The sequence below is a fragment of the Peromyscus leucopus genome, chromosome 20 (assembly GCF_004664715.2).
Source record: "Peromyscus leucopus breed LL Stock chromosome 20, UCI_PerLeu_2.1, whole genome shotgun sequence".
Taxonomy (NCBI): domain Eukaryota; kingdom Metazoa; phylum Chordata; class Mammalia; order Rodentia; family Cricetidae; genus Peromyscus; species Peromyscus leucopus.
In genome coordinates, this window is record NC_051080.1 from 39,004,253 (window position 1) to 39,029,828 (window position 25,576).

General features: G+C 47.9%; 2 protein-coding genes across 2 annotated transcripts; one reads left to right on the top strand and one right to left on the bottom strand.

The window, feature by feature from the left end:
• Positions 1–420: 420 nt before the first annotated feature.
• Positions 421–5,157, bottom strand: Snu13 (small nuclear ribonucleoprotein 13). The gene is made up of 3 exons (XM_028871235.2): positions 5,002–5,157; positions 2,815–2,935; positions 421–794 (listed from the first exon to the last, which is right to left on the bottom strand). The coding sequence occupies exons 1-3, from the start codon at positions 5,002–5,004 to the stop codon at positions 532–534; spliced, it is 387 nt and encodes a 128-aa protein (XP_028727068.1). The 5' UTR covers positions 5,005–5,157; the 3' UTR covers positions 421–531.
• Positions 5,158–11,819: 6,662 nt separating this feature from the next.
• Positions 11,820–18,621, top strand: LOC114694389. The gene is made up of 2 exons (XM_028871305.2): positions 11,820–12,101; positions 14,563–18,621. Exons 1-2 carry the CDS (start codon positions 11,892–11,894, stop codon positions 18,523–18,525), a joined length of 4,173 nt encoding a protein of 1,390 aa, XP_028727138.1. The 5' UTR covers positions 11,820–11,891; the 3' UTR covers positions 18,526–18,621.
• Positions 18,622–25,576: the final 6,955 nt, after the last annotated feature.

Genomic DNA, 25,576 nt, shown 5'->3' on the forward strand with positions numbered 1-25,576 from the left:
GTATGCAAAGGCTTGAGGGACCAGTGCTACTTCATCTTACCCTGCACAGTGGAATGAGTCTGCAGGTGAAAATAGACACTATCCCTGGCTTAGGTTTTTCCTGCTTATTCCTGCTGTTAACTGGTGACATTCTGCCTCTCACCTGTCTTAGGTATCCTTTCATTTTTTTTTAAAAGATTAAAAAATGGTAGAAGAGAGGATGAGGAGATGGGGATAAAACAACCCTGTAAGACAAAAATACAAAAACTGGGCTGGGCAGTGGTGGCGCACGCCTTTAATCCCAGCACTCAGGAGGCAGAGTCAGGCGGATCTCTGTGAGTTAGGCCAGCCTGGTCTACAGAGAGAGATCCAGGAAAGGCGCAAAGCTACACAGAGAAACGCTGTCTCGAAAAACCAAAACAAACAAAAAATACAAGAACCGGATGTAGTACAATATTTATAATAGAAACTGGCTGAAAACACCACATGCTAACAGACAATATGATACACAAGTGGGGCAGGAGTAGACAGGAAAGGGCAGAGGCCGCAGGCCTACACCAGGAGCCTTTCAATAGACTGCTGGATGGACTGGATCTGCTGCTTGAGCTGGGAGCCTTCTTTGATGGTAACAGAACAGGCGATGACAGGTCTGGAGACCCCACAGGCCCGTCCTAGGGCCTGCTTGGAGCGCACAAATACATAGGGGACATTCTTGTCTTCACACAGCAGTGGGAGGTGCAGGATGATCTCCAAGGGCTCGGCGTCTGCTGCCATCACAATGAACTCAGAGATGCCCCTGTTGAGGGTTTTGGTGGCTGTTGAGACAGGACATGAAGCCAACAGATGACATGGGGCTTGGGCAGAGCAGCCACAGCAAAGTAAGGAAAAAGTAACCCATACAAGGACACAAAGCTCAGGACACGCCAGGCGAGGTGGTGCACGCCTTTAGTCTCAGCAGCTGGGAGGCAGATCTCTGAGTTGGAGGCCAGTCTGGTCTACACAGTGGACTCCAGGACAGCCAAAGCTGCATAATGAGATCCTGTCTCAAAGAGGCCTGGGGGCATGGAGAGAACAAAACAACCAATTTTCTGCCTGGAGCAGCCCTGTAATGTAATAATACTTAGTCCTTCCTCATGTCTTTCTCACCCACTCAGCATAAGGATATACCACACAAAGTAATGTGTCTATAGTTTTAACCTGCCCCAAGACCTCAGCTCTCTGTTCAAACCTCACTTTCTGAGAAGATTCAATCCAAAAAGATCCTCAAACAGCTACACACCCCATCCTCCTTCACAGCAGGCCTGCCTTCCATAGTCCACACCTTCTTTCATATGTGACCACCAAGAATGGAGGATACAGCAGAACAGGCCCATGAGCGGTCTGCTTTGCCTTCTGCCAACAACATAGGTAAAAGATTCCCTTTTTTTCAGGGTCCCCTAAAATCTCAAATGTGATATTTTAATTAATATCTTAAAAAACAAAGCCGCTCGGCCAGGTAGTGGTGGCGCACTCCTTTAATCCCAGTATTCAGGAGACAGAGGCAGGAGGATCTCTGTGAGTTGAGGCCAGCCTGGTCTACAGAGCGAGTTCCAGGACAGCTAGGGCTGTTACACACAGAAACTCTGTCTCAAAAAACAAAACAAAACCAAACCAAACCCAAAAACTGGAGAGATGGATCAGCGGTTAAGAGTACTGACTGCTCTTCCAGAGGACCTGGGTTCAATTCCCAGCACCCACATGGCAGCTCACACCTGTCTGTAATTTTAGTTCCAGAGGATCTGATACAGACATACATGCAGGTAAAAACACCAATGCACATAAATGAAATAAATTAAGAAAAAAAAATCTCTACTACAGAAAGCTATTTGGTTTTTTTAATTTTTCTAGGCAGAAATGTCATGGCCCATATACTTAGTCCACTGAAAAATTGTTCATTCAACAAACTAAGCACGGCAGCGCACACCTATAACCCCAGCACTTGAGGGGGACAGGAGGATCAGCTCAAGGTGGGCTACATAGTAAATTGTGAGGCTAGCCTGGGTTCACGAGGCTCTCCCAAACAAACAAACCAACAAAACACAAAAACTCCTCAGCCCCAGTCTGCCCCTACCCTGCAACTCCCTCTCCCTCCCCCTCCACATACAAAAGAAAAATGTTTCTGAGAACCACTGAAATTCATGCCTCCCACAGTTGCCAAATACTGAAAAGCATTACAATCCTTTTCTTTTTGATGGTTCTAAAGAGTGAGTACAACTTCATACAGTTTTAACAACTGCTTTCCAAATGGCTCCACAAAAATAAATAAAATACATTTTTTTGTTTGTTTTTCGAGACAGGGTTTCTCTGTGTAACTTTGCGCCTTTCCTGGGACTCACTTGGTAGCCCAGGCTGGCCTAGAACTCACAGAGATCCGCCTGCCTCTGCCTCCCGAGTGCTGGGATTAAAGGCGTGCGCCGCCGCCACCACCGCCCGGCTAAAACACATTTATATATTCAGAGAGAAAAGGCAAATATAGCAAAATGTTAACCAATGATGGCTCTACATCCTAACCACCTTTTGCATCTAATGCCAAATGGATCTTTCATTGGTCGGTAAAGAACTTCTAGAATGCACATTAGCCCAACTATTTAAGAAGTTGAGGTAGGAGGACTGCTTGGGTTGGGGAGTTCGAGGCCACCCTGGGAGCACACCAAGACCTGCCTCCACAAAATAAAATAGAAAGTGAAGAAGAGTGAAAATAAAATATCCAGCCCTTCTTCCAAACTAGAAATCCAGGAGATCCCTGTTGAAAACAGGAGCCTTCAGCACCCCAGCATCACCCTGTGCCTGTCTCACCTTCATTGGCTCCTTTCCGAAGCTGCTTGTAGTTACATGACTGCTGAACGAGGTCCAGCAGCTTCTTGGTGAGGTGGGCATCTGCGAGGGGATAGGCCTTCGGATTTACATCAGCCTCTGTCTGTGAGACCAGAAGGTATTTCAGATAAATTACAAACTATCAACGACTGAGACCAGCTTGGTCCCCTCCTTACACATACACACGCATACCCACCCCTCTACTTTAGGGATAAATGACACCCAATTTCAAAAACAGCCCCTAGCAATGCAACAAAGACACCAACCAAGTACAGACAGAATATGTATATTAACACAGGTCTGACCACTCTCTAATGCTGTCTTCTGGACCCTAAGTGCAAGAGCAATCATACACACAAGCTCTCACACACATATACCCATAATTACAAAATTTTAGCTCAGTGGCAAGGCCCTGGGTTTGGTCCTCAGCTCTGGGGGAAAAAAATTCAAAAGTTAAACCACTTAATTTCATAATGTTTTTGTGATGTTGGCAATTCAAGACCTTGCACATGCTAGGGAAGCACCGGATCTGTATTTTCGGCCCACACCTTTTTTGAGACAAGGCTTGCTATATACAGCCCAGGCTAGCCAACTTGAATCCCTAGCTTGATCGATTTGGTCTACTTGTATACCTGATAGTCAAACATGCATGATTTTTTTTTTTTTTTTTAAAGAGAGGGTTTTTCTAGGTAGCTCTGGAGCCTGTCCTGGAACTGGCTCTGTAGACTTGGCTGGCCTCGAACTCAGAGATCCACCTGCCTCTGCCTCTCGAATGCTGGGATTAAAGGCGTGGACCACCACCACCCAGCTACACGCATGATTTTGATTTAGCAAATTACAGCCACACATAACCTAATAATGCCTTTGTCAACAAGACCCTGCTCACATAAAATTCCAACGGAGCTGAAAAAGGCCAGTGACACTAGCCACTTTGAAATTTTAGCAAAAAAGTTCTGGTTGTATACAGTGGTACATAAAATTATGCACAGTACATTAAAAGTTGCCACTTGACGTTACTGTCTTATGTTATTTACCACACTACACTTTATTATTCTTTGTGTATTATAAAAAGGTTACTGTAGACAGTACACCTGTTGTGGCAGCAGCATCCTGGTTTTTTAATCAAGAGGCCCAAGAATGACTGACCGACCAGCTTTAGTGTGGTGGGACACATCTGTAATCCTAGCACTCTGGAGGCTGAGAGTCCAAGCCAGCGCGCACCCGTCCTTAAGGAGTGCAGGACCGCACTGCAAACCTTACAGGGAACTCGTTATCCCCATTTCACAGTCGATGCAAACTGCGGCACAATTCAACCGGAGAGCACCGGATCTCAAACTCTTCACTGGTTCAGCGCTGGCTTAGAGGCTTCCTCAAACCAGACACAGCCAGTGCCTAAACCTCGGAGGTGGGGGCGCGAAGTTACTAAAGCCGATCTGGAACCCAAGTGCTGGATTAAATCTCATACAGACGTGAAAGGGCTCGCCAAACTCTTTCCTCCATACTACGCTCCAATCCTAACACGACCTGGGACCCTCTCTCCACAACATTAAAGTGGCGACGATCGAGCGTTATCGTCACACGTGGTGCAACCAGGACCTCCGGTTTTTGAGTCTCACCGTAGGAATCTTTCCTGGGCCTCCGGCCGGGGTCACTCCACATTCTCCCTGACCCCAAATTAAAAACAAAACCAAATGCCCCTGAATTCCCCAAGCCGTGTTAGCTCCCGACAGACACGGACAGTAGACGCAAACCCCACGGCGCCACTCTCCTGAACCCCGGGCGTGGGAAAGGAGCGGGCAGGGGCTGACTACGCCGTGATTTCTCGTCATCTTCAAGTGATCGTTTTAACAAGAAAAAAGAACAAGCGAAAGGGAACGGAGACCGAGTTTTCCAGACACCTCCACCACCCCACGTGGGGCGGTCATTTTCCCCACGCGGCGCCGGGCCTCTCCCCTCGCCCGGCCTCTGGCCACGCCCACCGCTGCAAAGCCGATCGATCGGGCCGCCCGAGTTCTGGACTCTGCCGCCCGAGTTCTAACCCGGGACCCGGAGGTCGGCCATGGCGGGGCGGGCGAGATGGCGCGCGCGCACTACGCCTCCCGCGGGACGGAGCCCCCCGCCGCCCGCGTCCCCCGCTCCGCGCGCTGGCGGCCCCACGCGCTCGCTCACCATGGCTGCGGTGCGCCGGACTCGCCGCGACTCGAGAACAGCACACCTCAGGACAGGCCGAAAAGCGGCGCAGAAAGCGGAGCGGAAATCACTTCCTGCGCGGGAGGAAGCGGAAGCGGAAGTGATGTCACTCCGGGCGCGCAGTGACGTTGTCCCGGTGCCGTTCCCACAGTGCTCAAGGGCTGCAGTCGTCTGTGGATTGAAGGAACGTGTTTTACTGGATTTTATTAGCGTCCTAGTTTAAATGATTGGCCCCAAACCGTGAATTAAACGTTCGGGGAGCCGGGCGGTGGTGGCGCACGCCTTTAATCCCAGCACTCGGGAGGCAGAGCCAGGTGGATCTCTGTGAGTTCAAGGCCAGCCTGGGCTACAGAGCGAGATCCAGGACAGCCAGGGCTACACAGAGAAACCCTGTCTCGAGAAAACAAAAAATAAAAAATAAGTAAACATTCGGGAGTGGCACACCAATACAAAGGGTTCCAACGGTCGCCATTTCATTGCTTTTTTTTTTTTTTTTTTTTTTTTTTTTTTTTTTTTTTTTAAGTTTTTCAAGACAGGGTTTCTCTGTAGCTCTGTAGACCAGGCTGGCCTGGAACTCACAGAGATCCACCTGCCTCTGCCTCCCCTAAGTGCTGGGATTAAAGGTGTGTGCCTCTATCGCCCAGCTATTGCCTGGTTGTTGTTTGTTTGTTTTTTTTTTGTTTGTTTGTTTTCTTTTTCTTTTTAAAGCATATCGTGTACCCTTTGAAAGTCGTCTTCTCAAGCCTGAGGTGATGGCCAGTCTGTCACTCCAGCACTTGAAAAGTGAGGCAGGAGAATCAGTTCGTTGCCAGCTTCGGTTACATAGCAAGTTCGAGGCCAGCTTTGGGCTACCTGAGACCTTGTCTTCCTCCTCAAGGAAACAAAATAAAAGCTCACCTATCTAATCCCTCAGTGTTAGTCAAATTCCAAGTAAATATTTTCTTCCTCTTGAGATCTGCCTCATCAATATTTCTGGTGGGGCGTGGAGTTAGAATTCACTTAGGTGATTTCTACAGTCGGTTTGGAGTGGGGAGATGAATTACGGAATGACAGCGAGGTTGTATTTGGAGTCTTAATAACACGCCTGCTTTCCTCTGCCCAGCGCCATGCCCCCACCCCACTCTATCCCCCCCCCCCCTTTTTTTTTGGTTTTTCGAGACAGTTTCTCAGTGTAACAGCCTTGGCTGTCCCGGAACTCGCTCTGTAGACCAGGCTGGCCTCTGCCCCCGAAGTGCTGGGATTAAAGGCATGTGCCACCATCGCATGCTTGCCCCTTAATGCTGCACTAAAACTCTGGTTGCTCTTCCATAAAATATTGGTTCAATTCCCAGCACCCACACAGCAACTAACAACTATGACTCCAGTTCCAGGGCTATCCAACTCCCTCTTCTAGCTTCCATGAGCACTGTGATGCAGAGACTTATATTCGGGCAAACACCCATACACAGGAAATGAAACTTTTGTTTTTAAAAGAGTGAATATAGAAGCCAGGTGGTAGTGGCACATTCTTTTAATTTCAGCACTCTGGAGGCAGAGGCAGGTGGATCTCTTGAGTTCCATGCCAGCCTGGTCTACAGAGTTCCAGAACAGCCAGGGCTACACAGAGAAACCCTGTCTCGAAAAACTAAGTAAATAAATAAATAAAATGATAATAACAATAATAAAGTGAATATAGCTGGGCGGTGGTGGCGCACGCCTTTAATCCCAGCACTCAGGAGGCAGAGCCAGGCGGATCTCTGAGTTTGAGGCCAGCCTGGTGTACAGAGTAAGTTCCAGGACATCCAGAGCTGTTACACAGAGAAACCATGGCTCAAAAAAAAATATATATCAAATCAGACCCTTCATTCCCCACACTAAACTTTATCTTGTGCACATCTGATAAGACTTGTTAAAAGGAAACAAAACAAAACCGTCTCCGAACATTTCCAAAAAATGCTTGCTGATTGTCTCAGTGACTGCTCCTCATCTCTGTTGGGTACTATTTTATATCTCCGACTTACTTGGTTCAATCAGCCTCCACTGTCGGGGAAATGAAACCTATGTATTCTTTTTTTTTTTTTCTTCCGAGACAGGGTTTCTCTGTGTAGCTTTGCGCCTTTCCTGGAACTCGCTTTGGAGACCAGGCTGGCCTCGAACTCACAGAGATCCACCTGCCTCTGCCTCCTGAGTGCTGGGATTAAAGGCATGTGTAGCCCAACTTTCTTTGGACCACCAGCTCCCAAATAATGACACGGAGACTTCTTACTAAGTTTGATAGCTTGGCCTTAGTTTAGGCTTGTTCCCAACTCGCTGTTAAAACTTAAATTAATGAGCCGGGTGGTGGTGGCACACATCTTTAATCTCAGCACTTGGGAGGCAGAGCCAGGTGGATCTCTGTGAGTTCGAGGCCAGCCTGGTCTACAGAGCGAGATCCAGGATAGGCACCAAAGCTACACAGAGAAACCCTGTCTCAAAAAAAAAAAAAAAAAAAAAAAAAAAAAAAAAAAAAAAAAGAAGAAAAGAAAAGAAAGAAAGAAAGAAAAATACCAACCAAACAACAACAAAAACAAACTCAAATTAACCCATTTATATTAATCTCCATTCTGCTACATGGTTCGCTACCTGTCCTCCATACTGTAAGTCCAAGTTCCCCACGTCTTGCTGGCGAATTCTGCCTTTCTTCTTCCCAGAGTTCCTCTGTCTCCCCAGAAATCCCACCTACCCTCTCCTGCCTAGCTATTAGTCATTCAGCTGTTTATTAAACAAATCAGAAGGTACCTTGGCAGGCAAGGTAAAACAGTGACATGTCTTCACAGTGTACCCACAACAGGCCCGTTCCAGTGGATTTCATTAGAGTTTCCCACAGTAGCACGGATACCTCACCAGGGTCTACAACGCCAAAGGAAGTGTCTCTCTCTTTACTTTTGGATGTTTTGTTTAAAGATGGGTCTTATGGGGCTGGAGAAATTACTTAGAGGTTAAGAGTACTGACTGCTCTTCCAGAGGTCCTGAGTTCAATTCCCAGCAACCACATGGTGGCTCACAACCATCTGTAATAAGGTCTGGTGCCCTCTTCTGGTCATACATGCTGTATACATAATAAATAAATAAATAAATAAATAAATAAATAAATAAATAAATAAATAAATAAATAAATAAATCTTTAATTAAAAAAAAAGATGGGTCTTATGTTTCCCAGGCTGCCCTTGAACTTGCTGTGAAGATGAGTTCCTGTTCCTCTTTGAATGCCCGACCTCTTGCCCCCACCTCTAAAGTGCTGGAATTATAGGCATTTGTGCCACCACCCCGGTCAGGGCATGGTGTTTTTATGACCATGAGCAGTAAGTCAGCACACCATACCTAATTATCTAGTTAATTCTATCCACCTGAGTTCCTGCAGAATCATCTTGTCCTTTTCTTTTGTTAGCAACTAAATAACTGCTGGCATATTCTGGAGACCAATTTATTCTAGAAATTTGTGCTATATACTCGCCATGTCTGGTCCCTCATCCACCAGTATTCTATCCCCTCCCCTCCGGTGATAGCCCTACCTACCTTTTGCTTTACTGAGCACATGACAATTTTTTCCCCATTCCTGCCAATCTCTGTCTTGTTAGGAATATGCTATGGTTTGACTATGACTTATTTCCCCAAATTTATACAGAAGTTTGGTTCCTAAAATCATGTTAATAGTATTAGGAGGAGCCAATGTCCTACCTACACCTGTCATTGCAGTACTCAGGAGGTAGAGGAAAGAGGTTCAGAAGTTCAAGGTCATCCTCATTCATCCTAATGAATTTGAGGCCAGCCTGGGTTATATGAGACCTTGTCTCAGAAAAACAAAACAAAAACATGTTTCTAAGAGTGTGGGTTACAATCTGAGTTTAGTATTTAAAGTTGGGATCTTTGGGAAGTAATTAGGATTAGATTAACCACTAGATCAGAGTAGAGCCTTCATGACTGGATCTTGATGGATTAATTTATTCATCTTATTTTAGGTGTTTTTGTTTGTTTTTGAGACAGAGCCTCATTATGTAGCCCTGGCTGGCTTGGAACTCACTGTGGAGGCCTAGAAGTCACTATATAGACCAGGCTGGCTTGAACTGATAGAGATCCACCTGCCTCTGCCTCCTGAGTGCTGTGATTAAAGGTGTGTGATGGAATGTGGTGATGGGAACCCAACTCCGGTCCTGATCAAGAGCAGCAAGTACTCTTAAATGCTGAGCCATCTCTCCAGGATCTCACTGTAGATCTCTGGCCTAGAGTTCACTATGTAGCCCAGGCTAGCCTCAAATTTACAGTAATCCTTATTCAGCCTGCCAAGTGCTGGGATTATAAGCCTAAAACACTATGACCACCTTGACACTCTGCCAACAAGAAGGCCATTAGTAGAAAAGGACCCTTAGCCTTGAATCGCCAGTACTATGAATCAACATAAACTCTTTTTCAAAGAAGCCTGTCTGTGGTATTTTATTATAGAAATATAATACAAAGTGACTTATTCCATTCAGCTGATTTCTATTTAGTACCTCTTCATTGAAACCTTAATTACTTGACCAAGTAATTGTCCCTGCTAGATAGTCATGGCCTTCTTACATTTGCTCTTGGGATCATCTGTTGACTTTATATTTATTCAGTGTCGACCTTTGCAAGCACACTGAGAACTCTGCCCTGGCCCTTCTGAGTCCCTTTCTTCTGGTGCCATGCCAGACCTAACAAGGAGGAGCTTGTTTCACTAGGGTTCTTTGGTGATGGCAACCAAAAATAGAATCTGGATAAAGAGTCTGGTAGGACTCACCCAAGGGCACTAGTTTGAGAACAGAACAGTACTGATCTCATGGTATTGTCGGTGTTCTCCAGCCAAAGAGCACTGAGAACACACCTCTAATGCTGCTGCTTGGTCCAGCAAGAGAGAACAAAATCCACAGGGAACTGTGGCTCATGTTCTTAATCCCAGCCCTCGGGAGGCAGAGGCAGGTGGATCTCTGTTTGAGGCCAGCCTGGTCTACACAGTGGGTTCCAGGCCAGCCAGGACTACACTTTTTTAAAAAAAAGCAATAGCATTAGAAAAGGCCTGCTATAAGATTTAGATTTAAGCTGGGTGGTGTTGGTGCACGCCTTTAATCCCAGCACTCGGGAGGCAGAGGCAGGCAGATCTCTGTGAGTTCGAGGTCAGCCTGGACTACCAAGTGAGTCCCAGGAAAGGCGCAAAGCTACACAGAGAAACCCTGTCTCGAAAAAACCAAAAAAAAAACCAAACAAAAAAAAAGATTTAAATTTATTTTTTTAACTTTTGGAGAGGATTCAAAGAAATTAAATTTTCTATGGATTACTTGCTACTAGGGACATGGATTTCTCTATGGTATGGTAGGTTTTGTCACTCTGTCCATGTCAGGCAGGAGGACACTTACTCTCTTCACACCAGAGTTCAGAAAGGCTTAAACCAGAGCGCATGTGGAGATGCCCAGCACGTCCCCTGCAGCCTTCCTCCTCCCGAGTTCTCTTTCCTCGGGGCCAAACAGTTTTTCTCTAGACGGTTCTGTTATGAGTTGATCATCCTTATTCTTGCCGAGACACTACTCCTTCAAGGTCGCCTCTGTTTCAGAGAAGTAAAAAACCCACCAAGCAGAGTAGAGAAGCTTACTGTATTCTTTAACTCTAGAAATGGAATTTATTTTATTTAGTAAAGTAAATGCCTGGTGGCTTGTGCCGGTAATCCCAGCACTTAGAAAACTGAGACAGGAGGATTGCTGTGAGTTTGAGGTCAGCCTGGGTTATACAGTGATTTCCAAGCCAGAAATCTCAGAAAAGCAAAAGTAGGAGAGGGGAGGGGAGGGGAGGGAGGGGAGAGAAGGGGAAGGGAGGGGAGGGGAGGGGAGGACAGTGATTAATTTGGAGATACAGTTCTTTAAGAACCTTGTGTGATGTGGTGGAGGCTGGCCTAGATAGTTTTGCTCCTGGGGTCCTGTTACTAACTTATACAGGCTAGGTGTGGTGGTGCATATCTTTAGTTCCAATACCTCAGAGGCAGGCAGATCTCTATGAGTTCAAGGTCAGCCTGGTTTGTGTAGTGAGTTCTAGACCAGGTAGGGCTACATAGTGATACTCTATCTCAAAGAAAAAAAAGGTTTTTTTTTTTGTTTAATTAGCTATGTGATAATGAATGCCTGTATTCCCAGCACTCAGTCTGAGGCAGGAGGATCAATGTGAATTTGAGGACAGCTTGGGCTATATAGAAAGGTCTTATCTCAAAACCAAGAAGCAGAAACAAAAAAAAAAATCCAATGAGTTGTTGCCAATCACAGTTATCCTGTCATGCTGTAGAACGTTAGGAGCTATTCTTTCTGTCCAAATGCGCCCAACACCCATCAACGAGGTAAGCGTTTAGGCTACCACTAGCCCTCTCCAATTCAAAGTCCTCTGCCTAGTCTTCAATTCCATTGGTTAGGGGCCAAGGGATCACCCTAACCTATTTATCAGTCACTACTTGGGCACAGATTTATGGCCGGGAGTTGAGGATGAGTCTTCCCTCTCTGTTCCTGAAGGCTCTGGAACCAAGGTCAAGGAAAGCTGAGCAGGTCTGATCTGTGCCCAACCTGCTGTTTAGCCGTTTGGCCACAAGGGGCATAACCCACCAGCTTGGAGCTCCTGTCTGAGCCTAGTCTGGACTGGCCAGGAGAGGTGTCCTCCCTCCACCAAGGGTCTGCTGGCCAGAACTACTAGCTAGCGCTGAAAGTGAGTGCAGCAGCAGGCAGGCTCCTTTGTGAGGTGGCCCCAGTGACAGAGGGACTGTGAAGTAAGGGGTACCCCACCCCAAACTGAGTGAGCCAGCCACGCTAGCGTTTCCTCCCCACTCCTCCCAACACCATCTACCGGACCTAAGCTTTGCCATGTTGCTACCACTTCTGGGAGCCTGTGCCGTGGTGGGCCCATTCCAGGGCCCTGAGTGGGAGCCAGTAAGAGGCCTGCTGTCCCAGGATCAAAGCTGCAGGGATCCCCGGTGCTGTGGTAACCTGCTCGTCTTCTGCCTCTTTCTGATCTGGCAGATCCAACAGTATTGGTACCGGGTCTCCAGGACCAGCAAGAGGAATGCCATCAAGGTAAAGAGGCCACTTCCTTAGCATCGAGACTGTTAGTCACTCTCTACATGGACCCTGTTCGGTGTCTTGTGTATCAGAGGTGAACTAAAGAGCTTCGGCTGGTCTGTATAACCACCGTCTAGGCCTTAAAGCCAGGACTCATCTCTGTTCTTCACTCTATACACTCAATCCATTTGCAAATTTTAGGAACCCTCCGTGAAATCCATAAGTCATAGCTATGATTCTAGAGACCTCACTACGACACCCAGGCAGAGCCACCAGCCTGCAGCTCTGGGCCATGGTAATGGCTGTCTGTCTCTGCCTGGTGTAGCCTTCCTTCTTCCTTTAAAAAAAGCTATAATATGTACACACAATTACAAGTGTATAAATCAGCGAACTTTTACAAGCCAAACACACCCATGTGTAGTTCCCACATTAAGAAACACCAGCAGGGGTGATCAAGATGGCTCATTGGGTCAGAATGATTGTTGCCGAGCCTGATGACCTGACTTTGGTCCCCAGAACCCACAATTGGTGGTAGGAGGAAAACAATCCCCACAAATGGACCTCTGACCTCCTCACCTATGCTATGGCATATACACATAGGCTTGTGTGTGTGGTGGGTGATACAAGCCTGTAATCCCAACATTCAGGAGGCAGAGGCAGGGGCTGTCCCATGTTTGAAGCCATCCTGGTCTACATATCTAGTTCCCATCCAGCCGGGGCTACAGAACTCGGTTTTGCAAGATATAAAATGAAAGATAAAAGAAACAGACCATCAAGGAGAGTTGCCTAGTGATAGAATGTTGGTTTAGGTTGTATAAGGCCTTGGCTTCAAACACTAGCCATGAAAACCAGGCATGAAGCTGGGCCTGGGATGCACCCCTTTAATCCCAGCACTCAGGAGACAGAGGCAGGCGGATCTCTGTGAAGTCAAAGACAGCCTGGTCTATGTAGTAAGTTCCAGGACAGCCAGGGCTACATAGAGCAGCCCTGTCTCTAAATAAATAAATAAATAAAACTAGGTATGGTGGTTTATGCCTGTAATCCCAGGACTCAGGACGATGATCAGGAGGCGTACTAGACTTGGTTTCAAGCTTTGCCTTCCTCCACTTCTCACCAAACAAACAAAAGGACCACCCCTCAAAAAACAAAACAAACAAACAAACAAACAAAAAAAAAACCAGACCAAAACCCAAGTACTAGAAGATCCTGGGTTTAAATTCCAGCACTGAAAAAAAAAAAAAAAAACCTGAAGCCCCAAAATGTGCACTCAAAGGGACTGATTGCTGATAATGCAGACCTGTACGAAATCACATGGCAAGTATTCAACATTGACCTTACGTCTAATACTGTGCTTGTGAGCCAGACAGACTTTAAAAACAGATCAAAGCTCTCCCCTCCACAACCCCCTGTGAGTCCACTCCCTATAAAACTCAAACCCTTGCCTCAATCCCAAGTCTGATAGGATCTAGCCTGCACCTGTCTCTGACCTCATCTTCCAGGGTTCTCCTTGTTGCTGGCTCCATTCTGATCCCTTGGGTGCTCCCCCCCTCTTCCTTGTTCCCCTCTTCTTCTTCCTTGGTTTTCAAGGCTGGGGTAGAACCCAGGGCCTCCCACACTAGGCACCGTGCTATGCCGTTGAACAACATTACGTTCTCACTGAGCTTCTTGGCTGTTTCTATGGACATACCCTTGCTTGCTCTGTTCCTAGGGTCTTTATACTTAATGTCTCCTCTGCCTACAGTACTCAGGTGTCATTTGGTCTGCCCCTAATTTCATTCAGTTTCCTAGCCAAATATCACCTCCTCCGAGAGGCCTTCCTTGACTATTCTGTCTAGTGGTGTTAACTCCAGCCCCTACTTCGCATTTATTTCCATTCAAATGCTTTTTTGGGGGGTACTAGCATGGATTTTTGTTTTAATATAGGATCTCCAGGTTGGGGATTTAGTTCAATGGTAGAGCGCTTGCCTAGCAAACGCAAGGCCCTGGGTTCAGTTCTCAGCTAAAAAAAAAAAAAAAAAAAAAAAAAAAAGATAGGATCTCATATAGCTTAGGCTGGTCTCTAACTTGCTATGTAGCCAAGGATGACCTTGAACTTCTGATCCTCCCTTGTCTACTTTCCAAGTGCCGAGATTATTGGAGTGGATTCTTTCCATGCTAGGCAAAGACTCTATGAGTTGAGCCCCATCCCCAGCCCCGATAGTTATATATTTGGTTATTGTTTCCTCCATGTCTAGAATATAGCTCCCAGCAGGGACTTTGTCTTGTTCACTTTGGTACCCAACACACAGAACGGTGCCTGGCTCAGAGCCATCTCTCACTATATTAGAGTGAATAAGGCTGTTTGCTTAGGGGAAGTGCCCCCCCCCTTTTAACACAAGTACCTTCATCCGGGTAGTGGGACATTTAGTCAGCTCTGTAGGGGATCTAGGAGATCATTTGTATGCCAGAGCTTTATTTCTCAGTCCTTACTTTCCAGGTGCCGCCGCAGAGATGGGAAGTGTCCTCCACCAGATGTGAAACTTTCTTTGGGATGATTCACAAATTCTTTACTCATGGAAAAATCAGAGACCTGGATGTTCCTGTCCAACAATGGACACAGAGGCAGAGATGGGGTTACAGGAAGAGCCTCAGACAACAATGGGCCACCCAGTACCTGCTGTCCCCACAGAACTCAGGCCAAGACCTGCCTTGGGTTGTCCACAGCTCTTCTGAGCCCATGATTTGTACCCCTTCCTTTTCAAGCACTTGTCTTCTCCCCCAGGACAGTTCTTGGGAAGTATGGCAAGTCCCCTGGTGTCCCAGCAGTAGCCAGGCCCACCCTTCCCTGGACATGTACCGAAGAAAAGAGCAGCAGCTGGCTCCCTCCCAGGAGAAGCTGGTGTCCATGGAGCCTGTGAGCCTGAACTACAAGCCCAGCTCCACAGCCTTAGCCATCTCTCTCCCAAACTTCCCTTTAGTTCAGAGGTCAAAGTTCTGCTTCAGGCGGCTTCTGCCTGGTCCTCTTAAGCAACACTTGGAACCACCCACCAAGAAGTCCCTGGATAGCCCACAAGATCCCTCAGAACCAGAGGGTGAAACTCAGACTGTAGGCAGAGAATATAGTGAAGACACCCGGCAATGCACAGACCAGAGAAAGAGCAGAAAGGAGGTTGCTTCAGAAATACAAGCATCTGGAGACCCCTTCCTCCCTATGGACTTTGGAATGGAGAAGGATGGAGAGGCTAAGGCCCTGGGGTGCGGAAACCCGAGACTAGTAAGAAGAGAAACTGATGGAGAGATCTCAGTGCCAGAGCGGGAGAAGCAAGACCAAATGGGAATTGAAGATAGAGAACCAACTGAGAAACTATGGAAGAAAACCCAGAGGGAACCTGGAGACAGGAATCCTTCCACCCAGGCTCATATGGGAGAGAATCAAGAAGAGGTCAGATGCAAAACGGACACAGCAACTCAGACACCAGAGTGGGGGAGCCAGGAGGATGCTGTGGAGACTCTGGCTCGGGGGAAGAAGAATGAGAAGGAAGCTAGAGGGAAGGAGGAGGCAGAGGTCCAGGAGCGAGGACTGGAGACACGGAGCGGGACTGGAAGGAAGAATAGTGAGGATTCCCAAATGCTAAATCCGGGGACACGCGACCCGATCGGAGGTAATACTGGTACAGAAACCGAGGCAGAGGAAGGAGGAAACAAGGGCCAGATGGGAAGTGAGGATGGTGTGAAAATCCGGACATCTGGGAGGGAGAACCTGAGAGAAATCAAACAACAGGACAGTGAAGAGACCCGGGCCCTGGAGTGGGAGAAACACGGATGGGTTAGAACTCAGAATGAGGTCCAGACTCCAGCGGGGGAGGGACGAGGATGGAGCGGAAGCGAGAACGCCAGGAAGACCCAAGCACTGAAGAAAGAGGACCAGAACCTGTCGAGACATGAAGTTCAGTTGGGGATGAAGAAGCTCAAGGAGATAAGAGAAGAGGACTGGGTGGTGATCCAGGCGCCCTGGTGGGGAAACCAGAGACTGGTGCTGATTGCAATCGACAGAGGACTCAGGATATCATGTTGGGGAAATCAGGGTCAGATTGGAGGGGAACACACTGCAGGAATTCGGGCCCTGGAGAGTGACCGAAGACGCGGTGGAGATGATGGGACAAATAACCTGCCACCTGAGGCTGAGCCTCAGGGTCAACTAAGAGGTAAGACTCCTCTGGAGACTCACGCAGGAGAGAGCAGGAACGAGGAAAAGACTGAACAGGAAAGTGGCGTGGACAAGCTGGGACCAGGGAAGAGAAACCAGAGAGAAGCTGGAGGTGACGTTGATGTAAAGACCCAGAGACCCGAGAGCAAGAACCAGGGACAGTTGACGGGAACCAGAGGAAGCCGTTCTACAAGGCGGAGGAGCTGGGGACAGGCCAGAGGAGAGAAGGCTTCAGAAAATGGGGCCTTGGAGAAGAAAACCTGGGGCAAGGCTGGAAGCGAGGATGGTAGAAAGATCCAGAGAGCCAGGAGGAAGACTCAGAGGGTGCTAAGGAAAGTTAACGGAAAGACCTACTTGTTAGAGTGGAAGACCCCGCAGAAATTCGGAAGGGGGAATGATGCAGGAGTTCAAAAACAAAGGAAGAGAAACTTGCGAAACTTCACAGGTGATGGTGGCCCAGAGAGCCGAGCCTCACTGGGAGAGAACCAGAGACAGTCAGTGGGAGAAAGTGATGGAAAGATTCAGACCCAGGGACAAAGGATCCAGAGCAAGGGTAGAGCTGTTGCTGCAGAAATCCAGGATGTAGAGGCCCAGAGAAAATGCGGAGCTGAGGAGTCTGACCAGTCTCATACGTGGAGGAGGGGAGACAAGGAGCAGGTCAGAAGAAAGGATGTTGTCAGGTCCAGTCTTCAAGGTGACTCTTCCGTGAGAGAGGGGCCCACAGGCAGGAAGCACAGCTTGGCTCAGCCTGCTTCTCTCACTTTTAGACATGGAACCCCTAGACACAAGCAGCCAGTTGCTGGAAATGGTTTAGACTCTGCTCCCTGTCCTGAAGAACGTCTAAGCAGGCAGGGTCCGGTCCCTGCCCGGAAGCACAGAGGTGGGGTCGGTGGAAGCTCCCAGAGGGCTCAACCTGGGGCCCAAAGAAGCCAAGAAAGGGACAAAAGGGTGGAACCAGCAGGGGCTCCCAGCCTGACATGCCAGCCCCCCCACCCACAGTCTCAGCCATCCTCTGTCTTTCCCTCTCTCCTGTGTCCCCGAGTCTGCCAAGCTGCCGCGGCTCCGGCAAGCGTACCTGTTGTTCTCACCGCTCTGTCCAAACGGCCAGCCCTCAAGAAGAGCAACCGTCTGCTCCTGGAGTCCCTCATGAAGAGGAGGATTGCACACCTGAGGTGGGGTCTCCCTCGACGAATCCTGGAGTCTTACCTGCTTTTTCACTTTTTAGAGTCTTGCGCTTTGCCCCGGGCTGGAGTGAGGCTGCCTGGATCGCGCACAGACCAGGACCGCCAAAGGCAACAGGAACAGCACTGTGAGCCCCAGGGATCCCTGCTAGGCCCCGAGTCTCCAGGCAGGTCTCAAAGCCGTCCAGGTCCTGAAAGGAAAAGCTCAAAACTTTCTACCCAAGTCCAGGCTCTGGAGAAGGGTAAGCCACCCAAGTCAGAGCCAACGCGCAGCTCCGTTCCACCTAAGAAACCCAGGAGAATTAGGCCACCAGGGGGTGCAAGAGAACCACAGATCCAAGAGGAGGCCCCGAAGGCCAAGAATCCTGCTCCGAGGATTCTCAGGCCAGCAGCAGAGTCTAGGAGCTGGTGTGGCCCAGGACAGGTCCAGGAGCTTTCCACCGAGAGCAGCAGGGGCAGAAAAATGGTCAGGCCTGGAGTCTCCCATGTGGAAGAGAGGGCTTCGAGCAGAGTGAGGGCCCCATCCTGCACAGAAGGCCACAACCACTGGAAGAAGGAATGCGTACCAAGGGAAGCCTCCGAGCTCCCCAGACTCAAATGTCAGCAGTCTGCACACTTGAGAAGCGGAAGCGTGGGACCTGCAGAGGGCAGAGGGGGCTGGCAGCCACCTGTCCTCTGTTCTACACATACCTCCCGCTTCAAAGGGAATGTCCACTCTGCCACAGCCCGGCTGAGCATGACCATCTTGAGCAAGATGCCATGGTCACCGCAGCTGGCTAAGCCTCAGCTTTCGGCTCCTTTCCTTACCCCGAGGAATCCTACCCCAATTCCCAAGGCGAGTGCCCCATCTACAAAGGAGGACAACACCAGAGTCCCCACTGCCTTGGAGAAGGACCTCGAGCCACCAGGACATGGCTGTACAGGAGTAATTGTCCCCAAGAAGGAGAGCTACAAGGAACACGAGGCACCTGGGAACCCAAATGGGGCACCCCGAAATCCAGCAGTCTCACAGAAGTTTGGTTTTATGAGGCACTTGAGATTCTTTCTCAGACAGTACGGCCTTAAAAAGTAGGCCGCAGGCCCAGAGTCCTTAGGGCACAAGTCAGAGAAAACATGAGAGTGACCTGTTAGTCCCAGAGCCTCTAATAAAATTGATTATTTGGACCCCACAGGGCTGCAGATTCCTGTGGTGTGTTGTCCGACTGTTCTCTTTGGGGATTTGGGATACTTTGTGGATGGCACAGACGCCACTTCTACCGTGCATCTTTTAAGGTTAGCAGAATGTAGGTCAATTTGGGGTCATCTACTAGCAACCCTAACTTTAACCCTCTTCCTCCAGGCTCCCAGCTCCTGTACTGAGGATTTATCGTAGCATTGTTTGCCCCATTCCCAAGCCAATCCTGACTGAAGCAGGGTACTCAGCCTCGGTTGTTCGGAGGGCAGGGTAGTTCTCTGCACGAGACCCCCTTTGATTACAAAGAAGCGGGGTCCTCTCAAGACTGGGAACCATTGAGGAAGAGGGGACAGGAAGACGGTAAGAGGCAGAAACAGAGGAGGACCAGAGAGAAGCAGTGTCTTCTGGAATCTGACAGGGCGGCTGCACTCAGGAACACACAGCAGCTGTGCAAGATCAAGCCAGTCCACATCCCGGCACAGAGTGCGAAGGGACTGGTGAGCCCATCCACTCCCGAGGAGCTGTGGGTACTTGACGGCTTCTGTGGAAGAGGAGAGTCAGTTTTCCTTAAGGGGTAGCTCTTAATAGGTCAACCATACTCTAATGGATGGCCCCAAACCCAGGAGTATATGGGCAATAGGAACTGGAGTCAGGAAGTTATTTAAAACAAAAACATAGAGCCAGGAGAGGCGCCTTGTGCTAGTTTGAATGTAATTGGACACTCATAAGCTCACGGAGTGGCACTATTAGGAGGTGTGGCCTTGTTGGAGGAAGTATGTCACTGTGGGGGTGGGCTTTAAGGTCTCCTAGATGCTCAAGCCATGCCCAGTGTTTCAGACCACTTCCTGTTGCCTGAAAGCCAAGATGTAGTAGGACACTGGGCCATTTCTCCAGCACCATGTCTGTCTGCACGGCACCATGTCCCACCACGATGATAATGGGCTGACCCTCTGAAACTGTAAGCTTACCCTAATTAAATATTTTTCCTTTATAAGAGTTGCCATGATCATAGGTGTCTCTTCACAGCAATAGAAACCCTAATTAAGACCGAACTTGTGGCTTAGTTAGGGTTTGACAAGTTGACGCTGTCTTTAAAAAGTGGGGGGACAGGAGGGTTGAATCCTGGAGCTCTGCTGCCCGTGAACAAACTTCACAGACAAACCGTCCACACTGCCTCAATTCTATAGTATTGCCCACTATAATTATTTGTTGTATTAGCCCACCCTGGGACATTCCAGAGCTAATAGTTTAATCAAGTGGGAATCTTCAGAGCCAATCTTACGATGCTTCTTGCCTTGTGCATGCTGAGCAAGTGCTGTATCACTGAGCTGTCTTTAGCCTCTACATACTTTTCTTTTTGTATAAACAAACTATTTTTCTTCTACCTATGTCTTAATTCATCATAAAAAGCTACACATTGAAGAACACTTAGAAAATGTTATTTCGGCATTTGGGAGGTGAAGGCAAAGGATTAGGAATTCAAGATCATTCTCAAGTACATAGAGTCCTCTACCTGCTTATTTCCTAAAAACAACAAAAAGCTCCTATAATTCTGCCACCCAGTTAAGTTTTAATGTGTTCTTTCTGTTTTGTCCACCACTGCCGGCAGGATGTTCCTGTAGCAATCTCTCTACCTCTTCCATAACACGCACACTGTGGTAAGCCTGTAAAACAGCTTCCAGTGATCTCTCCCTTCGGGTGTTCATGCTTTGTGAAATCCCCTCTCTTTGAGTGTGTTTTGGCACTACTGACTTCCAAAAAATTTAGGTGCAGCAGAAATTACGGAGCAGTCCTCCTGTCTCAGTCTCAGGAGAATCAGGAATTTAAAGTCATCCTCAGCTGCATTTCATGTTTGAAACCAGTATGAAGTGCATGAGAGTCTAACTAAAACCAACCAACCAACCAGCCAACCAAAGACAGGCTGGAGAGATGGCTCAGGGGTTAAGAGCGCTTGCTTGTGAAGAAGACCTGGTTTTGGTTCCGACACCAAATGGTGTCTTACAAGCCTCCCTTACTCCAGCTCCAGTGGATCCCTCTTCTGACCTCTGCAGTCTCCGGGCTCTCACATAGTGCACATACATACACGCAGACAAACACTCCTACATAACGTTGACTCTAAAAACATACAAACCCAAGCAAATAATAGCAGAAATTGATTTTCCTTCCTTTAAAGTAGGACAGTTACTTTTTACTAAAGTAGGACCAATTCCTGCCCCGGCCCATGCACAGTCCTTTTGGGTTTAGTTGTACAAACCCACAGTCCTTGCCGACATAAACCACCCTAGCAGCCGCTGCTCGCCTGCACTGGCGGCGTCGGGGCACAGGAGACACGTGCACGCACGTACAGTGTGCGGCGCGCTCTTCCGAGTGCGCTTGCGCAAAAGCTGGGCGGGAAAACTTGCGCTGCAGAGCCGGAGCCTGGAGATGGCTGTGGGGCAGAGGACGGCTGCTGACTATCCCGCAGCGTTTGGGAGGGATGAAGAAGCGGTGCTGCTCCTCGAGAGGACCCATCGCCGGCATGATCCGCGCTGGCTGCTGCCCGTGTCCCCTCACGTCTGCCTGGCCTGCGCCCTGGAGCTGCTGCCGGAGCCCGGCGTGTCGGTGCGACCTAAACCCTGCCCCCCAGGACCTGGCGCGACCATTTCCCTCTCCTCCCTCACCTGGCTTCTCTGAACCAGGCACACCTTTCCTGAAACAAAACCCCAAGCGACACCCTTTCCCAAGGCTTGCCCCTCTCTGGGCTGCAGCGGCCATTGCTGCCCCCACCCTTAGTCTCTCCCCTGCAGCCCGCCTTCCCGCCCCCGCAGCCCAGGCCGACCTTTCTTCAGCTGGCCCTGCCGTGTCTCTAGTGAGCCCGTCCCTGGGTGCACCGAGTAGAGGAGCCCCAGAGCCCCTCCCCACCTGCCCTGTGTTTGCTGATCTCCGTCTTTAGGAAGTTAGTCAATGCCTGCTTAAAGACTTGGATGCGAGTCCGTGGGCACGTCTCGGCGCCTGTTTTTCTCATCTACAAAACAGGGATAGCTTTTTTGCTTGCTTTACTAACTTGTTAGGCTGAAATGTGTTATTAGTGGCACACACTTGTAATTACGACGCTTGGGAGATAGAAGCAGGAGGATCAGTTCAAAGCCAACCCCAGCTACATAGTGAGTTTGAGGCCAGCCTGGGCTACAGAAGACAAAAAAGAATCTCTGTCCTCCAAGTGGAGAAGAGTGATTGTAAACAAAGTGTTATGTAAGCATAAGGTAGAAACATCAGTTTCTATATACTTCTATGTAAATGTATGAATTTCCTAGTGTAAATGTACCTGTCCATGCTCCCTACAGGGAGTATGGCTCTCCCTATAGTTTAAATGGCTGTGGTAGTACCATCCTGTGGTTATATTTGGAAATTATTGTTTGAATTCAGAATGACCCTGCCTTGGTCACTATTGAATATTTCTCTTCATTCATTCAAAGTTGGTGCGCAAGAAACACGTGGTGTTCTGCTTCCAAGATGCTCTCGTGAGACACACCTCCTTGGTCACACAGCTGGTAGCTCAGGATCAGAGAGTCTGCATCCATTTCGTACGCGTGCTTTTTGGTGAGCTTCAAAGGGAAAGCTGGCGTGAACTTGGCATGTGTAGCGTATGTTTTTCCCTTGGAGGACTTGGAATGATGCTTTAGATGTTTTGTGTTAATGTGACAGTTTCCTGGCAAGTTGCTTGGTTGTAGTCTTAGCAATGTGACCCCCTTTCTAAGCTACGTGAATCATTTCATGGTAACTGCCCTTATTAGCTCTAAGAGGCTAGTGAAAGTGCAGAGATAAACATGGGAAGTGGGTGATTCCTCTTGTACAGTTGAGGTTCCTCTCAGGATCAGAGGCCTGGAATGGAGTCGGCTGACCTTGGATGTGATCCCAGTCAAGTTGTTTTCCTTTTCATATGCCTTGATTTCTTTACATGGAAAGTGAGGTGGTTCCTTCTTTGATATGATTACGGTGTCCAGTGGAATGAGTCCTTGTAGGGAAGAGGGTTAACATGCACTGAATGCTTCCCTATGTTGAGGCTTTTCCCGGCTGACATAGGATGATCTTTGAAGAAAATAACAGGCAACATTTATTTTTTTTTTTGCCCTTAGATGAGTCAGACTGCAGAGCATACAGTCTATTTGCTGTGCACATGGACTGTCATCATCTTTTAAAAGTTAGACTGGACGTTGAGAAGCCTAGGTGTCGCGGAGGGTAGGATTTAGCAAGGGCATTACTTAAAACTGCTGGCTTTAGAATGATGCTTGCCTTTGTAGAACTGTTTATCCTGAAACAGCGCTGTTAATCAACCTTTTTCTTGCTTCGCTCGGCTCCAAGGACTGTTAAGCAATGTGGAAGACGGGAGCATAGCAAGCCTCTGTATTGAAGGTAAGGTGTACCTACTGAAACTATGTGTACCTGCCATTCAGACTGGGGAGCATTAGCCCGAATTGCAGCCCTGGTTGTTGAGGCTTTAGTGAAATTGCCCACTTTGAAACATAGGAGGGAACTCAATCAGATTTAAAGTAGTTCTACATTTTTTCTTGAGCATCAACTCTTTGCTAAATCCTGCATTTGGTATTAGGGATATGTAGATGGCTAAGATGTGGCACCTGCCTTCTAAGAGTTTATGATCAGGAGAGGAGATTAACTGCTAAGTAAGTGGGGTTGATGAGTGCTGTTACAAAGGCATGGATGCTGTGCCGGGCATAGTGGTGTATGCCTTTAATACCAGCATTCTGGTGGCAGAGACAGGAGGGTTTCTGTGGTCTTGAGGCCAGCCTGGTCTACATATCGAGTTCCAGGACATCCAGGAGTACATAGAGAGACCCTGTCTCCCCCCAACCCCTGCAAAAATAAATAAATAAATAAATAAAAGGAAGGAAGGCATGGCCAGCACTTTTTTTTTTCAAGACAGGGTTTATTTGTGTAGCAGTCCTGGCTGCCTGGAACTTGCTTTGTAGATCAGGCTGGCCTCGAACTCACTGAGATCCACCTGCCTCTGTCTCCCAAGTGCTGGGATTAAAGGCTTGCACCACCACTGCCCTGCTCAACACTATTTTTTTTTTAAGCCATGTGTTCATGCCTGTAATCCCAGCACTTGGTAGGTAGAGGCAGAAGTATCAGTAATTCAAGGTCATCTTAGGCTACCTACTGAGTTTGAAGCCATCCTGGGCTACATAAGGACCTGTTTCAAACAAACAATAGGGGTGGAGAGATGGTTCAGTAGTTTAGAGCACATGTTGCTCTTGCTGAGAACCTGGGTTCAGTTCTTAGCACCTCCATGGTAGCTCACAACCATTTGTAATTCCATTTCCAGGGAATCCAGTGCCCTCTTCTAACCTCTGAAGGCACTAGGCATATGTCTTAGGGTTTCTATTGCTGTGAAGAGGCACCATGACCACAGAAACTCTTATAAGGAGATCATTTAATTGGGTAGCTCACAGTTTCAGAGGTTCAGTTCATTATCACAATGGCAGGGAGCATGGCGGCGTGCAGGCAGACATGGTGCTGGCAAATTAGCCGAGAGTCCTGCATCTTGCAGGCAACAGGAAGTATTCTGAGACACTCGAAGGTGTCCTGAGCATGGGAAACCTCAAAGCCCGCCCCACGGTGACACACGTCCTCTAACAAAGCTATGCTCACTCCAACAAAGCCACACCTCCTAGTAATGCCATTCCCTATGAGCATATGGGGACCAGTTACATTCAAACTCCCACAGCATGCATGTGGTACACATTATACATGCAGTCAAACACTTATAAGCATTAAAACAAAAACCAAAACCCTAAAAACTTCAAACAGTAAAACAATTCAAGTATAAAACTTTTTTTTTCAAAAATTACATCTCATGTAAATTTCTTTAAAATTGTTTAAATTTGATTTTTAGCTTTAAGACTTTATTTATTTGTGTGTATGTGGGTGTGCCATGTGCTTCCAGGAGCTGGAGTTATAGTGAGTTCCCTGGTATTGGTGGAACTAACCAAACTGGTCCTCTGGAAGTGCAGTAAGAGCACTTAATGGCTGAGCCATCTCTTCAGCCCTTATTTATTTATTTATTTATTTATTTATTTATTTATTTGTTTGTTTATTGAGACAGAGTCTCTCTACATAGCCCTGGCTGTCCTAGAACTCTGTATGTAGACCAGGCTGGCCTCAAGTCATAGAGATACTCCTGACTCTGCCTCCTGAGTTTTGAAATTAAAGACATGTGCCACTTGAGGCTGGAGAGATGGCTCAGAGGTTAAGAGCACTGACTGCTCTTCTAGAGGTCCTGAGTTCAATTTCCAGCAACCACATGGTGGCTCACAACCATCTCTAGTGGGAGCTGATGCCCTCTAGATAGAGCACTCATACATAAAATAAATAAATCTTAAAAAAAAAAATAGAAAAGATATGTGCCACCATACATGGCCAACCCCTTATTTTTAGTTTTTAGTATTTATTTAATGTGTGCGTGCACATGTGCCATGTAGGCTTATGGAAGTCACAGGACAACTTGTACGAGTCATTCTCTTTCTTTACCATGTGAGGCCAGTGGCTTTACTCAGATTGTCGGGTTTGGGGCAGGTGCCTCACCTGCTGAGCCATCTTGTCAGGCCTCCCATAGATTTCCTGAAGGTTGTCTGCAGACAGGCGGTGGTTAAAGTGGAAGTACATGTGTTTACCTCTAACGGTAGAGAGAGACTGTATTGTCTGTGTTGTCGCATGTAGTTTAATGATAGTCAGGGTTCTCTAAAGGAACAAAACATATAGACAAATATAGAATGTATTAGAACGACTTACAGGCTGTGGTCCAGCTAGTTCAACAATGGCTGTCTACTAATAGAAGGTCCAAGAATCCAATAGCTGTTTGGTTCATGAGGCTGGATGTCTCGGTTGGTCTTCGGTATATGCTGGAATCCTGAAGAAGTAGGCTTCAGTGCCAGTGAAGGAATGCACTTGC

Coding starts and splice junctions, on each gene's coding strand:
- Snu13 (XM_028871235.2), bottom strand. Junction 795..2,814: donor TCGGAAAGGAGCCAATGAAG/GTGAGACAGGCA, acceptor CTGTCTCAACAG/CCACCAAAACCCTCAACAGG.
- LOC114694389 (XM_028871305.2), top strand. CDS start 11,892: ATGTTGCTACCACTTCTGGGAGCCTGTGCCGTGGTGGGCCCATTCCAG. Junction 12,102..14,562: donor GCAAGAGGAATGCCATCAAG/GTAAAGAGGCCA, acceptor CTTACTTTCCAG/GTGCCGCCGCAGAGATGGGA.